This window comes from Sarcophilus harrisii, chromosome 6 (assembly GCF_902635505.1).
Source record: "Sarcophilus harrisii chromosome 6, mSarHar1.11, whole genome shotgun sequence".
Lineage (NCBI taxonomy): Eukaryota > Metazoa > Chordata > Mammalia > Dasyuromorphia > Dasyuridae > Sarcophilus > Sarcophilus harrisii.
In genome coordinates, this window is record NC_045431.1 from 200,784,544 (window position 1) to 200,802,675 (window position 18,132).

General features: G+C 38.9%; 1 protein-coding gene across 4 annotated transcripts in view; it reads right to left on the reverse strand.

The window, feature by feature from the left end:
* Positions 1–1,003: 1,003 nt before the first annotated feature.
* Positions 1,004–18,132, reverse strand: part of STK33 (serine/threonine kinase 33) — a 166,262-nt gene continuing 149,133 nt past the window's right edge. For 3 of the 4 annotated variants that reach the window (XM_031943985.1, XM_031943988.1, XM_031943986.1), the window contains 3 exons: positions 8,152–8,175; positions 7,340–7,423; positions 1,004–1,763 (listed from right to left, as the gene is read on the reverse strand). In XM_031943985.1, the coding sequence (XP_031799845.1) occupies positions 1,557–1,763; positions 7,340–7,423; positions 8,152–8,175 (315 nt within the window). In that variant the 3' untranslated portion in view covers positions 1,004–1,556. The remainder of the gene's footprint in view (positions 1,764–7,339; positions 7,424–8,151; positions 8,176–18,132) is intronic. The other variant, XM_031943987.1, reaches the window with a different exon arrangement.

The window sequence follows — 18,132 nt, forward strand, 5'->3', positions numbered from 1 at the left end:
AAAGCCCCAGCCAGACTCTGGTGCATCAGGGTTGGTACCCTACAGGAACTTTTATGTGGAAGATAAAAGACTAGTGGGTTATACTACTTTGAGCATTATTAGGTGACGGCGATCTCCACTGGTCTAATGAGGCTACCTTTCTAATCAGGTGAATAGAAACTGGCTCTTCAAAGATGGGTTCACTTAGCACTGAACAAAGGCTAATAGAAATGTGGTGGGCCCCCAGTAGTCCAAATCAGGGATCAGAAGGCTTTCGGAGGAAGCTCTACTAAATCCAGTTTGAAAAAGAAAGTTAAGGCCATTAGGGGAAGTTGGATGAGCCAATTATTGAGGAGAGCTGCTGACCCCAACACTACTGGCAGAAGCATACAGTTGGGTAGTAGGATTTGACAGTGGATCCATTGATGGCCAGGGGGTCCCATCCTGCAGATGGTTAATACCTTATTAGCTCTGACCATTAGGTAAATACACAATGCCTGCTAAGTGCATATTGACTTCCAGGTTTCACTTCTGCTAGAAGACTGAGATGATCTCAAAAGAAGGGTTTGGAATGAAACCAGGCTACAACTCTTGATGAGGACAAAAGTAACTGCTTCTTCCTTGTGGCCTGTTTCTAATTTGTGTGAGAGGCCTGAAGAAGCATCTAATTGTTTGGTACAGACTCAGATGGCAAACCCTCAGCCAGCTGGCTAGAAGACGCTTGTGACACAAGTCTAAGGGAAATTAAACAAAACCTTCTGGAAATAGTTTCTCAGTTCAATATACTGACTAGCCACAAAGAAATTCTGCACACAGAAAAATAGATATCCCCTTTTTAGCAGCAGAACAAGTTCAGAGTCTGTCCATGAGCTCAGTCAATTTCAGTATGTTCGTCCTTTCCTCTTGTATGTAAAAGTTAACTAGAATGGGTAATATCTGGTTTTTTTATTGATTTACTCAATACAACTGGGAAGATAACAGCAGGTAGTTAAAAAAACAAAACAAAACAAAACAACTTCTCCCATTTTCCGAGTTTAAAATGAGTTGTTTATAATCTAAGATGACCTAAAAGAGCAATGATACACGTGGTGACTGGAGCCTTTGTGCTGTACGCCCAGAGCAAGGTGATGAGCATTTTCCTAGCAAAGTCCTCCAGGGCAAAGTGCATATAAGTAGCGGTATCCCCAGGGACCAATTCTGCCCTCTCATATTTTTCCCTATAAATTTTTGTGGCTAAATTTAAGAATCTTAGGTAAAACAGAGCAGAAAGGCTCATGAAACCCTCATAATGGGGCTTGCTGACTTAGACTAAAAAAATACTTACATATACCTCTAGTCAGTGACAACTCTGCTCTGCCAACACTGCTGTGAATGGGTGTTTGTTAACAGGGTACACGCTGCTTGAGAAAGAGCTTCAGGTTGAAGCTGATGCTTCAACAGACAGAGAATTCGGCCCTGACAGGATGGAGGAGAGCTAAGAGGCTCAATGTGGCCCTGTCCATTTTGTCCCTTATACCCTTGTTCCACCAAAAGGAATCACAGCCCTGGCCCTGTGCTGCACAGAGCTAAAGGATCCCTTAGGATTTCTTTTTGATTTTAGATGTGGCAGGGGGTTTGGAGTAGTTTTTTTTGGACAATCCTGGGCTTGAGGTCATGGAGGACTTATCCAACTCCATCTTTGATAAAGGTGTAACTGTTTTGGAGCATGGGGAAACCTGAGGGAACGCATTTTCGGAATTGTCCATATTCCGCTTTGGACTGGCCGTTTTTCCACTAGTAGAGACCTAGACACAAAAGAAAAGGGCAGAGTGAATTAAAAAAAATTTTTTTTAAATCTTCAAATATTGATAAGCAAGAAAACAACTGCAAAAGTCTTCTGAAAGTTCAGAATTAGAATACTAGATAGACTTTTTAAAAGCAAAATGAAGTAATGTAAGTATAATGTTCTATTAGACTGCCATATAAATGTCAGCAATTTTCTATATCTATGTAAAATATTGTTATGTAATAACAATGATAACTCACATATTAGAATGCTTTAAGGTTTGCAAAATGCTTTTTTCAAAAAAAGCCTAGGATACCGTAGGCGGTATATGATCTGTTAATTGCTGTTCATCTCTAACACTCTGGATTCAGCACTCGGGCTATATCATTTCACTCTACTGACATTTCTTTCTCAAAGGTCACTAGGGACCCTCTTATCACTAAATCCAGACCACTTTTCTGTCCTTTTCTTCTTTGATCTCCATTTTATAGGTAAACAAACTGAGGTTCCAAGTAGGGAATCAATTTTTCCAAGGTCACACAATTAGGAGGTATCTGAGATGAGATGAAATTTGAACTTAAGCCTCCTGACTCTCTGTCAAGTAATGTTTCTACAGCACCAAGCTATAAAATAAATATGAAATGTTGATGAAAACTCCTGTTAACAGCTCCATGGAAGCTCAGAATTGTAAACCATTTGATGCAATGGGAACTAAACAGGATCAGTTTCAAATCCTCATCTGAGAAAAGAAAATAACACGTATTTGATGAAGTCCACTTAGACCTGACAGCTCTTATCTGATGTCATTGGTATTTAGAGCCATTTCTATATAGATTCTGTAATTTAGAGGAATGACTTTAAAAGTACATTTTGACCTCTTCTCAGAGTGATCCTCTTCTTCATGCTCAAGAAATATGTTCCCTGAGCATCAAGGGGATGTATTTGGACTGTCTCCTATTTGCTCCCCATTCACTAGACTGATACTAGTATTTACACATATCTACTCACTCTCCTAAAGACTTGAATTATCCTTTAATGTTTAAAAATTATGAACCTGGTATGAAAAAGTAAAACCAATTTCCTTCTAGTTACCAAGCTGCATTTAGGAAGAGGACTCTTTTTTTTCTTGTTATTCTGAGGAAACTGGATAAGTAGTAGGGAATTAAATGGAAATTGTATCACAGTAAATTCACATTCATTAAAAAACAAAAACCCTTTCCTTGACCCTACTAATGCCACATGTTTCTAATCTTTTCATTGCCAAATTCCTTGAAAAGTTATCCACATTGATATCTCCATTGCTTCATCACCATCTTAGGGAAGATGAGTCCCGGCTACCATTGCCCCCATCAAAAAAAAAAAAAAAAAAAAAACAATTCCAGGTTGATACTTTGCATGTGACAAATTTTCAGTGACCAACCAAGATCCTGCTAACAACAAGGTCCTCTGAGAATGTGATACTGATAGAGTAATACAGCAGAGGTCACCCAAGTCTTATCACTAAACATTCAGGCCTCTTCTCAGTCCCTTTCTTCTTTGATAACTCTATAGCATTTAAGACAGCCACCATAGTGGCATTTATTCTCTTTTGTATTGTACTTGTTTGCAATTATTTCCTTCCCTAATGTATATAATTAGGTCTATTGGGGGGAGAGTCTATGTCCTAGATTTCTTTTTAAGTCTGTTGCCCCAAATAATACCTTGAGATCAACAAAATCTTAATGAATGTGTGTTAAATTATATGCTATAATATAACATATGATTATATGCTATATTATATTATATGTTATTTAGAATATAATATATTATATATGCAATACACTTATCAACAAAATGAGATATAGCTAAACACTGATTTCATGAAATTTTTAGGGTAAATATTAAAAGAATACAATTAATTGGAACTATAGGTGAAGAAATCAGGAGAAAAGTCAGAGCTAGAGATATAGATCTCAGAGTCACCTACAAAGAGGTGAAATTTTAGGAATATTTGAGATGGCCATTTGAGATGGAGGAAAAGAGAAGGCCATGAGTTGATCTGAGCCAAGAAAGAAGAGACCATGGAAGACGAGCTTCTGGGATACCATATTCAACTGGCTTTTCTCTCACTTCTCTGATTTTGCCTTTTCTGCCTCCTTTGCTAGCTGATTCTTCATAAAATTTCTATATCCCATTAACAACCACTAACCTTTTTATTTTGCTTCATGTGTTATTTAATTTTTGCCAACAACTCATTGAAGTAGGTGCTATTATTATCCCCATTTTATAGATGAGGAAACTAAGATAGAGAGAAATTAAATAACTTTCTCAAGGTTACACTTATGAGTGTCTAAGATATGGCATTTCTGATTGTGGTTCAATATTGTATCCACGGCACCATCAAGCTGCTTATGATAAACATAGTCCAAAGATCACCCTATGGGACATGGTGAAGAAAGATCTCCAGAGACATAGGGATAGGGCTGGATTTTGGAGGTTCCACAAAGAAATGACAAATCAGAGGAAGTGGCCTGAGAGGGAAATCTAGGGTGAAAAGACCACTAGAGCATGGTGGTGAAGGCAGCTTTCAGGGTAAGGGCTATTACAGCATGGTGGAGAAAGAAGTCCAGAGAGGCAGGAGCAGGGTACAAAAGGGAATGAAGACTTTGATTTGACTTGATATGATTTCCCTTTTGGCAATTCATTCCCACAACATCTCATATTAGCTCTATTCAGATGATTCTCAATTCCATATCTTCAGTACTAAATTATCTCCCAAGCTCTAGAGTCTTACCATTTCCACCTCAATATCTCAGTAGCACCTCAAGCTCAGTTTGTTCAAAACAAAGCTTACAATCTTTCCCTTAAATGAGCCTCACTCAGAAGTACTGACATCAATATTTTTGTCCTTCATCTGGTCCAAAAGGCCACAATCTTGCTCTACCTGTCTTTCCTGTCTTATGTCTCATTCTACTCTTCCATGAACTCTACACTCAAACCAAATTAGATTACTCACTGTCCCTTGTATAGGTCCAACACTTTTCCCACTCTGTCTTTGCTCAAGCTATAGCTTTAACTGGTATGTTCTCTTCATCTTCCCTGCCATCTCTGCTTTATGAAACTCTACTCATCTTTCAAGACCAAATTAAAATGCTACTTCTTTTGAAAAGGTTTCCATGATGTCCATAGTCAGAAATGCTTTCTTCTTGCTCTTATCTCTTTTGACATTTTGTCCCCTGGATTGGGTTGGTTTCATGGTTTATCCCATACTAAAGTTATTGAATAGCCCTACTTATCTGTGTGAAGGGTCTCATACTCCAATAGCTCCTCCTTCTCCTCTATATATTAAGTTTCATGAGGGTAGGGACCCTGTATTATGCTTCTGTTCCTGGATGCTTTGCATAGAGCATGCTACTTTATATATATTTATTAAGATACTGTTATTTGCAAGATTCTATGCTAGGCAAAGAGGATACAAAAATGCACTGAATCTGGGCTTTGATTTCAAGGTACTGATGATTGAATGGGAGGGGTCAAGGAATGAGCTAAGGACAATGGAAAAGACATTATTGAAATAGTGGACCTTAGAGTCAAGACTATGTAAGGTAAGAACAGGACTGATATTATGGGATAAGGAAAAACCAAAGAACAAAAATCACTAAAAAGGGAAAAAGTAAATATGGAAAAAATAAAGAAGAACAGGAAAGATACCTTTCTGGATAAGAAGGGAGGATCTCATGGGATATATTGGAGTTTCAAGGAATCATGAAGTCTAAAGAATAGAGCAGCTAGCTGACACAATATATAGGAAGACTCCTTTTTGTGAGTTCAAAGCTGACCTCAAGATACTTACTAAATATGTGACACTGGGCAAGTCACTTAAACCTGATTGCTTCAGTTTTCTCATCTGTAAAATAAACTGGAGGAGGAAATGGCAAACCATTCCATTATCTCTGCCAAGAAAACCCAAAATGAGGTCATGACAAGTTAGACATAACTGAAAATGACTCACAAAAGAGGAATCGCCCTAGTAGCTAGGCTGAGAGTAGATAAATAGGACCTGAGGAAGACAAGATGTCAGAAGAGTCATTGGGATATCCACTAATGGATATATAATGATTCTTAATAATAAGAAAAGGTGGTGAAAGGAAAAATGAACCAGGTGCCAGGGTCATGGAAAAATGGAAAAAGAATTCAAAATAATCTACAACACAGACTTAGATTGGGAGGAAGGTGGAACAATTGAATGAAATGAACTTGAAAAGAGAAAAGGCTATTAAATGATGTTGGCAGGGCAAAGACTTGGATGTGGCAGTGACTGTGGAGTGACATGGTGAATGTGACTATGCTAATTCTCTCCTCAGGCCTTGCCAAAAGCAGGGAGAGTGAGCAGTCAACAATGGAGAGACTGCCACAGATTCGAAGCCCGCAGGAGAGAGCCCCCACTTCTAGAAACACAAGGTGGCAGAAGGAATACAGCAGGGAACAGCTCGAGGATGATGAGGGGTTTATCAACAGTGGAACAGAGTAAAGGAGATGGGCAGGGAAGAGTAGAAACTAAGGTGGGTGAGGTGAGAAGTAGGGAGGAGCAGGAATAGAGCAAACAGAAGGGAGAGTACAGGAAGAGGTAGCCAGGAGACAGGGCTGGTTCATCTGGATAACTGGGATAAGGAGAGTGGGATATTCAGGGCAACCTTACCATTACCACCAAACAGCTGCCTTCCAGAGATGCCGGCCCTAGTTTACTTTCTAGTAGCATGATCTGATATTTGAGCTGACTGCTTTTTAAACAATCTTTCTTACAAACTAAGAATTTGAAAACTATAAAAATATTCTCTCTCTTATAGAGTTTCACTCCAAAGAAACTGTTGATTTGCTTTCCTTTCAAGGGGTGGGTATGATTTTAAGATTTTCCAAAGGGTTCTAAAGACTTCAGTTACTTTTTGCAACAGCAGGAGAACGTACACATATAAATTGCTTTCAGTATATTTAAGGATTAGTTGCTTTGTAGAATGCAGACATAGCATGCCTAATATTATTAATTAAATGTTAGGGGGGAAAGCTACACTGACAGGGGGCAGTTAGAAAAAGGAAGGCAGCTGGGAACCCTCTCTCAAGTAACTGCTCAAAAAACATTACAGTGGGCTTTGGTTATAAAAATAAGAGCATCTTAAGGCTCTTCTCATAAGACTTGTCAGGGAAGGCGAGTGTCGTTATCCCTAGAAAAATTGTGACTTGTCCAGTGTCACCCCACTAGTCAGTTTTCCTGGCTCCAAGACAGAACACACTGCTACATAGCACTCTACCTCTCCAAAACGTCCAATTAAGATAATAATGTTTCAATTATTGTAATTACGATAAAATAGCACTGGTTGGGGCAATGCCACGTGGTATACACTTTTCTGGTAGTGTTCATCAAGAGGTGAATGTTTTTAGAAATAATCAGTTCATAAAAATCCATTCTTTATCCAAATCATACTGAAAGGCAGGAGGTCCCCTCTTTCTCTCGTCTGAAGCTATCTTGTGAATAGAATTACAAATGTTTTTAATATGTACAGTATGATCAGAATAGAAATGAAAATGCAGTCTTTTTATTTCACTTAAAAATGTACTCACATTACTAGATGGCCTCAAGTTTGCATTTTTCTTCTTCACTGTCCCATTTGTTAATGTATTTGTATTATTTTTTTTCTTACTGACCTGTAAAATACAAACAAGAAACTGTATTCACTAGGCAAGAAAATACTAGAAAGTGCTTCTTTTCTACTGTTTAAACCCATTTGAGGTTATCAAAGAATTGTGGAATTTCAGATGTGGATGGGACCTCATCAGTCAGTCTATATTGAACCATATGAACCTATCTCTTCAAATCATAGCTCTAAAAATGTATTTTTCCCCCTGCTGGCTGTAAGAAAAAATCCATTTGAGGGAGGTCAGAAGTATTTCCACATCAAATTAGAAAACACTTGATCATGTACCTTTTTTGTTTTAAGAATTAATAGCATAAATCCCATTTTAAAATTAATCCTAAAACAAATTTAAAATCGACTATGAAGAAATAAATCAGAACAACTGTTTCTCACTTGAAGAAGTGATCAATTCACTGATTATGTTATTACAGGTTCTCTCATCTTGACATCTTTGCTATAAATGAGGAGTGGCTTCTGTTGGCAATATTTGCTAGGTTTTAATTCTGTTGTTTAGAAAACCGTGGGATGGCTGGGGGAGTTCTCACAAGGGACCGTTGAATCCTTTCCTTAAAAACATCTCTGATTGGAATTACCCCTTTTATTTTAATCCTCTTTAGATTTTCACTTGCCAACCTAAAACCTTGAAACATTGAATCAGAAAACCATCCTCATCCTCAACACCAATCTCACTTCCATATGAAGGGGGTGTACCTATGATTATAAAGCACTTTCCCATACCTTCATTTGATCCTCATGAGATTCCTAGAAAGGAAATGATGCAAGCATTAATATCCTATTTTACATATGAAGAAGCTGAGACTTTGAACAGCCTAATAAAGCACCAAGGTCACATAAGTGCCAGTATTAGTTCCTTCTAAGTCATAGCTTTATTTTCTGAGGGTAGTGCATTATTTTTTCCTCTGAAAGTAATTTTCCTATAAAGATACCAACTTGGATCCTTGTCTATATGAATACAACCAATCCTAAATTATTTAAGGTCTGATTTTCCAAGCTGTGAATGATCTAGGACCCAGGTTTCCCTTTGTTCTTTTTCCACTGTGCTTTCTGGCTTGTGAAATTCTCCCCCAAATGAATGATTAGCCTAGGATTATCTCATTTCTTCATAAAGGAGATGATAAAAGAATTCAGATTGAAGTCTCCAAATCTATATTCTTAGGAAAGGTAGGTATTCGCCTGATGTGCATCACAGAAGCTCAACTAGAGACCATTTTAAGAATGTCAGAAAATAAATGCGCACATTTTAATGCTGGAAATTTGACCTTCTGTAACTTTAGTAGAGATATTTATTTTGAAAAGTAGCATGATATAATGGGAAAGCACTGGATCTTATTCAAAATATGTGGGTTTGAATTCTAGCTTTGCTACTATCTGTGTTTGGGATCTAGTCTATCTGGTCCTTAGTTTCCCCATCAATAAAATGAGGGGACTGGACTATATGATCTCTAAGTTTTCTAGTGCTCAATCCTTTCATTTGTATGAGACATCAAACAGGGCAAAAGGAACATATGTTCCTAGGTTATCACCAAAAGAGTTTGTCAGCATCATTGATGATCTCCTACCCCAAGTATAACTAGAAGAGGAATTCCTTGAGCACCAAGAAGTTCCACAAACCTTTCTGTTTGCGGATGATTCTATATTCATTTCAATAAGCCCCCAGATGACAAAGTCTCCTCAGTGAGATCCAAGGGATAAGATAATAACAAGGTCTCATCAGTGAGATCCAAGGGATAAGATAACCTAGATGTGCCAGCTCCCAAGAGCAATGGGGATAAAGAGTGGACCAAAAGCCACCCTTGGTCCTGGCTCAGAGTCCTACTGATACATACTAAATGTGTCCTTCATCAAAGCTCTCAGTGCTACCTTCAGATAACTCTCTTAGACTGTAAGTCACAGAGTTGCTAATGGATATTGGTGGATGAGATTCCCTACTTCATTGAAATCACAGGTCCTCAGTGGGAAAAAAAACCCAAGAAGAACATGCAATCGAATGGACAGTTTACCCGTACCTATAACTCGGATCATTGCCTGAGCCCAGAACTGCACAGGATGGATGGCATTTGGGTGAGAATGCACTGGGGAAAGCCTGAAGCAATTTCAGTCAAATGTCATTGGTCTTCCTCATAATAGCTCCCATTTTCATGCCAATATTCTTCTGTCAATGCCATGTGGCTATAAGTCCCAGAGTACTAGATCCTAGCAGAATAAAAAATTGCAGGCACTGCTCTCCAAGTGGCAATGGAGAGCCTCATGGAAAATATAAGATGACAATAATTACTCGCATCTAAGATGTAGCCTAGAAGACATTATCAGGAACTGGTGTGACCAGAAAAGGAGATGGGTCTGCCTTACTATAAGGTTAAGGGATGGACAGGGGTAGATAGTCCATGGGTTGCATTGGTATCCACAAGAATAACATGTTACAGAACAACCAGAAAAAAAATCTAGAATTCATTGGATATTCTTCTATGTTAAATTATGGGAAGACATGTAGAGAAATTGCACAGGCTCAGAGGAAATGAATATAGAAGGCGTATCCAGGCTGATGAAATCACCAGTCCCTGGAAGCACTGAAGAAGTCACATTTCATGTGTAACAGTGAAGGCTCAGCATGACCGGTGGACAGTAATCTCCCAGGGGGGGAATTTTTCAACTTCACACAAACACCTGTTCCCTCCCTCTTGCATGTTCTAAGGCCCTAAGAATGGCGAAATGCAAGCCAATAGAGAGACAAAGTAGGAAGTTCTCATGAGATATTGGAAGAAATGTGACAGACATGCTTCGACATGAAAAAGTATGAGCTATTAAAGAAAAATAAACCAAGTTACGATTATAGAATTGTACCAAGAATTTTAACAATTGTACCCAAAATGGATTACAGAATCAGGGAAGACTTAAGCCCGGGATTTTGCCACTACAAAGGCCAACAAAAAGCTGGGGATCATCAGAAAAACCTTGGAAATAAAACATAGCATCAAACACCAGCTAAACCTCTGAGAAGCAGCCAACTGGAGGAAAGAACAAAGATCTTCCCTCCTGCTACCCTTGGCTAAAGAAATTGCTTGAACACTGAAGTGTTTAGAGGATTTGAACTTTTTCCTCAGCATCCCCAGAATGGCTGACAGCAGTGTCTGCAATTGGAACCAAGAACAGATAGGTTATATAGCACACCCATGGAGGGACATTTTGAAGATTCCATTAATTACTCTTTTGCCACACATGCTCTCTAAGCTTAAGTCTAGTTTCCCCTAGACTCTGTATGTGCCCATGGAAAGGTATGACATGGGCATTTGGGGGGGAAATGTCTATACCCCCTGTACCAATTACACGAATTCAGTAAATACTCCTTTTGAAAAGCTAATTAAATCTGGATGACTAATTGATATCAACTGATAATCACAAGGAAATACATAAGAGTGGGGCTCACAGTAGAAAGATACCCCTAAATCTTTCTAGGCTATTCCAAAACCCTGAAGGCTTTCTTCTGCAGACCTTCCGCAGACCTAATCTGTTCTTATAAATGGAGGAAGAGATAAGGATCTCCAGAGTCTACATGTGTAACAGGAATATGAAATGGCATGAGATTAGATGACAGAGATCACTTTCAGCCAGTGAGATCAAAGAAACTTTCATAGTGGATGGAATTTGAACTGGATATTAAATAAAGTATGTTGATATTTCAAGTTGGGGGAGAGCACACTGAGAGGGAGAAGATATTTTGGTTGTAGAAAACAGACTTCTCAATAAGGGCATATAGGTTGTTTTGGGGGAACAGTGAAGGGTCCAATTGTTGGAGGGTAGAGTATATGCAGAGTATATGGGAGATAAGGCTAGAGAAAGAAAGCTAGAATTAGTTGTGGAAGTCCATGAATGCCAGACTGAGGAGTCAAGGTGGGGGCTACTGAAAGGTTCTGAACAGAGGAGATTTCATAGGATCAAAAGATAACAGATTTATATTTAGAGCTGAAATGGAATTTGATGGAAGCTATCACATCAAACCTCTTCGTTTTATAGGTGAAGAAAAGCATTCACAGAAAGGTTGTGATTTTCTCAAGGTCACACAACTGCTAAGTGTCTAAAGCAGAACATGAATCCAGGTCTTCCTGATTCTAAGTGTCTCTCCACTATACAATTTACTATCCAACTCCATTTGAGTCAAGAAGCATTTATTAGATGTCTACCATATGCAAAGCATGAGGCTAAGATCTGGGGACACAGTACAGTTCCTGCTTTCACAGAGCATATAAACATCAATAAATATCATTCCAGATAGAATGTAAGAGGAGCAAAAGAAGGATTCAGATTCAGAGCAACATAAACAACTAAAGAGGAAGAAGTCATTTTAACTGTGGCTGGGGTAGAAGCATCAAGGAAGACCTCATAGAGAAGATGTCACCTGTATTGGGTCTCAGAGAAAAGTATTTCAGGAGGCAGGAATGAAGCGAGAGTGTTTTCCAGGCATGGGGCAGGCTACACTAATACCCTGCAGCAAGGTAGGAAGCTGGGGCACAATGGTGAAATGGAAAAAAATAATGGCTCTGGGGGTCAGGAGATGACATTTCCAACCATAGCAACCATCTCTGGAGTCACATTAAAATTATAGACCAATATGGAGTCCAAAGTGCCAGGACATTCAACTACAAGTTCTGCCCCATGGTTTTGCTAGGTACTGGCCATTCACCTCCCAGAAAAATCCTGCTGTTTCCAAGAGGGCAAGAGAAGAAACGTCTAAAACCCCATGTGCAGCTTGGGCACATCACCTCCCCTTATTCTGGTTCAGGTTCTTCATCTGTAAAACAGGGTTAGAGAGGACTAAATGACCATTGAGGTTCATTCTGACATCACATTGACTTGCATAGATCTAAGTGCTTACATATAACTAACTTACATATCCTAAGAGATCTGTGATTGTTTCTGCATGTGAGAAAGACAAACCCGTCAGCATCTGAAGTCTAGATTTCATTGTCATGCTGCTTCCACATCTGGTGTTCAGTAAACATTCTGGATTGATTATGGAGCCAAAGCACAATAATTAACTTAATTCTTCAGAGTGACTTAAGGTCTACAAAGTACTCTCCTTCACAAGCCTGAGAAGCATATAGCAAAAGCCTCATCATCCCAATTTAAGGTGAGGTAGGGGGGGCTCTGAGAGGCTACAACAACCTTTCCACATAGGAGCCAGGGGAGGAACCTCCCCGCTTGTCTATGTTAACAAAAAAAAAGACATTGGGGGAGAGAGAGAAAGAGTGAAATATTGTGGGCTCTAGACTTTTTAGATTGTTGGGTCCAACTCTACCACTTTCTAGACAGAAAACTGAGTCTCTGAGAGATGTTTAACTCATTAATTAAAGCAGAATTGAATTGGACAAAAGAAAAATGAGATGGGCAAAATTAGAGAAGCTACCCCAAATGTTCCCATGGACTCTTTGTGTCTGACCTGTGGCAGAGCATCCCGTGCTCATATTGGTCTGGTCGCCACAGCTGGACACCCTGAAACTCTACTCTAGTGATGTCATTTTGGTCCTCTTCAAGTAGAAAGCCAACAACCAAGTCATTAAGTCATTGGCTTGAGCTCATGTAGGTAGTAATTAGTTATTTCTTTAAAATAATATTTTCATATGAAAAAATAAGGGCTAAGATGAGTCTCCTCCATCCAGCCAATAACACCGTTCCCTGTCTTTAGAACTGTCAGACAAAATCCCAGCAGGATAGATCATGGTCTGACAGGTTATGACACTGCTGATGTTTTATGTTTAACAGCTTTTCATTTGTCTAGAAAAGTTTAGGTACAGTTCTAGCTAGAGGCAAAAGGATGGATAGGGTGACCATTCAAAGTTCCCTCCAACCTTATGATTCTATAATTCAATGACTTCAAGTACACTGGGCCAAATTCCCCCAGCTCAGATGATTAATTTCCAAAGGGGACTCCATGTGTGCAAGGGGAGATATGCTCTAAGAAAATTGGGGCTAAATATACATATCTTGTTATTCACTGGCATAACTTTAACCTGATGAACTCATCTGGTGATAATGGATGCAAAACCTGTAAGCTCTAGGCATATCATTGAGAGTTAATACCAGGGCATGATTACGAGAAACTGTTACCATTTCTCTGAATTTTGAGTAAAAATACATGCTATTTAAGTAAAGTGGTTTATCACCATAGCAACCATCTCTGGAGTCACATTAAAATTATAGACCAATATGGAGTCCAAAGTGCCAGGACATTCAACTACAAGTTCTGCCCCGTGGTTTTGCTAGGTACTGGCCATTCACCTCCCAGAAAAATCCTGCTGTTTCCAGAAGGGCAAGAGAAGAGCAGATGAGAGGAACACTTCTCCATCGCTTCTTCCTGAAGCAGAGGAGCTTGGTTCTCCAACTTTTTCCAGGTCCCACCTCCAGCCTGAGAGATCTGAATTCTGCATGGATTTAATAGAAATGAAATCTAACTTGCAAGTTAGGCAGAGATGCCAGTTTCTTTCATTCCTAGCATATGGGGACTAATTCCATGGTCTTTATTCAGGAAGCTGGGCTTGTAGGACTAAGCTCTCTGACATTAATGCCTGTGACATATGCATCCCACGTAAGGGCAAAAAATCCATCCAAAATGATGAGTTCTCTAAAACAGCAAGCTGGCCAATTTTATTAAAAGCAAGCTTCAGACACGCTCATTTTCCTTACTATATCAATGTACACAAAAGAGAGAATAGGAAGGGAAAACTATTGGGCTGTACAACTCCGACTAAGAATGAAACTCCTTGCAACCCAACTCCACAAGACAGGATCCTGCCTATGTGGATCTTGTTTTGGTGGAAAGCGGATTAAAGCACGATAACCAAGATGCTCTTATACATGTAGTTGGAGAGATGCTACCATTCAGGGAGAACAGAAAACCAATGTGCTTTAAGGAGGGACTGATATGTCACTCCAAACTGGTGGTCTTGCAATGGTCTGCTGGGAAACTAAATGGCAAATGGATGCAAGGAATAAAGGAATGAAGAAGGGCATGGGGATGGCTCTTCTGAGGAAGGCTCCCAGGACCAGGGATGACCAACAGAATATGGAAAAGTTCTAAGGCTGTTGGCCAGGGCAGAATGGACCTTGCAACCAGATCATCACAAAGGTCTATGCCCTTTAGTGTATTCTCTATTTAAGACCTCGGGCATGTGCCAGAACAGCCCACTGGATGAAACTTTGGCCAAAAGGGCAAACAAAGAGACACAGGAAAATCCATCATGCTAACCAGATTATCCAGAATTTCATTACTCTGCAACACAGAGGCCTCGGCTGCCCCTTTTGTTCTTCAATCTTCTAACATTCCCAGCTTAATCAGCACAGAATAATGGTCATCCTAAACCGCAGCCCAAGAGCCCAGATTCTCCCCACTTTTATCTGTTGCCTACAGGCAGCCTTGGAGGAATGGAGAAGCTAGTGCCTTGTAAAGGATGCTAGGAGCAGCTGCTGTCATACTCCTGCCTCCGCAGACCAATCGCTCTGACTTCCCATCACCCTCTGAGGCTAAGAAGGCTCTGCCCAACGGATGGGACAAGACCACAATAACCACGTGGGTAGTGTCCACACTACTGTGCACACGTGACTAGTTCTCGCTATCCCCAAGATAACAGTGTTGACATTGCCTTTGAAAGCAAAGGGAAGTTACATAGCTTGCTTTTCTACAAAAAGGCCCCACCAAGCATTCTGATTTACACCCCTACCCACAGAGGAGCACGTTCACTTAACCATGTGTGATGGGCCCCTCTTACTTTGGCAGATGGGTGATGGGTGAAAGGAGTCATGTTATATATCTTCACTAGATGCCAACTTACTTTGACTTAATTGTTTTGATTTGTGACAACAGAGGGAGTCTTTAGGTAGGGAGGAGATAGTAAATTGTTATGGTGTAAAATATGTTCTAAGAAAGGCTGAATTGTGGGTCCAGAAATTTTTTTTAAAAGAACTATAGGGGTATGCAAGGGAGCATTGTCTAGTGGAAGCTAAATGAAAACTCCACCAAGAGACAAGAAACTTGTTCTGAATCCCTCCCAGCTTTCCTGCTCATAAATTGTGGGCGCTGAGCTAAATCGCTTCCTCTCATCTCTTTCTCTGCAGAATGAGGAATTTGAAGCCATTATTTATAAATTTCTTTTTGACTCCAACATCTTATGGCTTTAAGGTAATTCTGTCCATATATCTTGTTGTTGTTGAGTCGTTTCAGTATTGTATGACTCCTTTTTTATATTTCATTTATTTTTTTATTATAGCTTTTTATTTACAAGATATATGCCTGGGTAATTTTTCAACATTGACAATTGCAAAACCTTCTGTTCCAACTTTTCTCCTCCTTCCCTTCACCCCTTTCCCCAGATGGCAGGTAGACCAATACATGTTAAATATGTTAAAGTATGCATGAATCTTCATGACCCCATTTGAGGTTTTCTTGGCAAAGATATTGGAGTGGCTTGCCATTTCCTTCTCCAGTCTATTTTACAGGTGAGGAAACTTAGGCAAAAGAGTGCAGGGTCTTGCCCAGCATCACGCAGCTAGAATGTGTTTGAGGCAAGATTTCAGATCTGACACTTTATTCCTTGTGCCACCTAACTGCTCCACTGAGCTGAGTAGATTTGGTAAAATTGTAAATAAGATTTTTCTTATTTACTGTTTTAAATCTCACTGATTAAATTTAAAAAAAACTTGACTTTTTAATGACTTTAATTTTGAGCTAACGGAAAATTATTTTACAGTAATATTAAATATATATGCATATATATAAATAGTTAATAGTTTCCACACATAATGGAAAACTATGAAGATCTTGCTTGGTTCTTCATAGTTAAACTTATAAGAAGAGATCTTCGTTCAAAGGAACACCACATAAATATAAAGAGTACTGTAGTCAATACAAGAATTATTTTTTTAAGTCTCTGAGGGTCAGATGCATCATCTTTTCTTTTTCATAAAGTGTTAATTACACTGACAGACAATATTCTCCCCAAAGCATGCCTCTAATAAGACAACTTGTCCAAGGATTTTATCTCATATTTGCATTACATCAGTTCATTCAAGACTGTGTCCAATGACTACTGTGACAACTAGGGATTCTTTTCATTTATGAAATGCCAAAGCAAGAAATCTGAAATCCAGACAGAGTTCCGATTCCTCACATGATTGCAGTTGCCTATGCCGACCCTTTCTCTCCTCCTCTCATTGTTAGGGACCAACTTAATTGGCAGGCCAATAATTTCTCTCCAGTTGTCTTTGCAGCTTAATGAATAATGACAGAATTTTATCACCTATCAATCTACTCTAAGGAACAAATGCTAAATGATATGTTGGAGCAGTCAGCAACGTTTTCCGAGGTACCTCATTTGATGACTACTGGAGTTTAAGCCTTTATTTTATTAGTATCCAGTACAGCTGATTAAGAGCTCACCACAGAGGATTCGTAGGATTACTAATAATGAGAAACATTAACTGAATGTCCACAGCCTGATAGTTACCATACAGGATACATAAGAAATGCCATTTCTGCTCTGAAAGAGAATGGTTCCTTAAAACAAGCTGAGATATTCATTAGAAGGAAAAAAAAACCAGATTGTTAAGTTTCTGGTATCCCAAATGAAAAAACTGTGAGATTTCTAGTAAAACATGAATACCATGATATCTATCATGTCCTATTGTATCTTATCTATCTGTCCGTCTGTCTATCCATCCATCTATCTGTCTGTCTGTCTGTCATCTGTCTGTCCATCTATCTTTGTCTCTCTCTAGTGCAAGTTGCTCCTTCTTAATTGGCTTGTTTGCTATTCTGTAAAACGAAGGAGAAAGAACCAGATGATCTATTTAGTGCCTCCAGCTCTAACATTCTATGACTAAAGTAGTTCAATATACAGAGAATAAGTTGAATAGAAATGTTTTTAATATCTTAATGTCAAGTGTATTAATTATTATATGAATCACGTGTGGACACAAGAGTAAATGGCCAGTCCTACTTCAGGCCTATCACTTCAGAATTTTAAATTTCTCAGTCCCATCAATAATTCTTGCTGCTCTACAAGGTCATCAGTTCAAACTCCACTGTGTACTGTTAATGAGGACTTGAAAGAACAGAAGTAACTCCTTAACATTAACCTGACTTCTGTAATTTACAACAAATGCATATTGATTCCTATAATGCATTAAGAACATTATCCTTTCCAGCCTTATAAGGTGAAGTACTCTTTATTGCTCTTTTTATAAATACTCTGTACAGTTCAGAATGACTTAGAAACACAGTTCCTGGTCCCAAAGAAGTAACAATTATGAGCCTAAACAACCCCAATCTCAACTATTAAACTACACAGTTGGAAAGCCACTACTTTGAGGCTGTTTCTGACTAGAATAAAAGGAAAGGAAGGAGGAAACATTTTAAAAAAAACTCATTTGTTGTGTTATGTTGCATTTCTCCAACATTTCAAAAGATCTGTGGTTTTTAGTGTGGATATTTCTATCACCAATACAAATCATAACTTCTTGGAGACAGTCTTTCATGAACTTCTATGACCAAAAACATCACTTCCCTCTTATGAAAGTCTTCTCCACATTTTATTACCAGTGTTCTTGAAACCATTCCCTCCTTTTTATCTCAGGAACTTGAAGTGCAAATCATTTCTTTTCCTTCCTGATCTTTACTATTTCCTTATCCATTATCTCCTTTTGTGATCC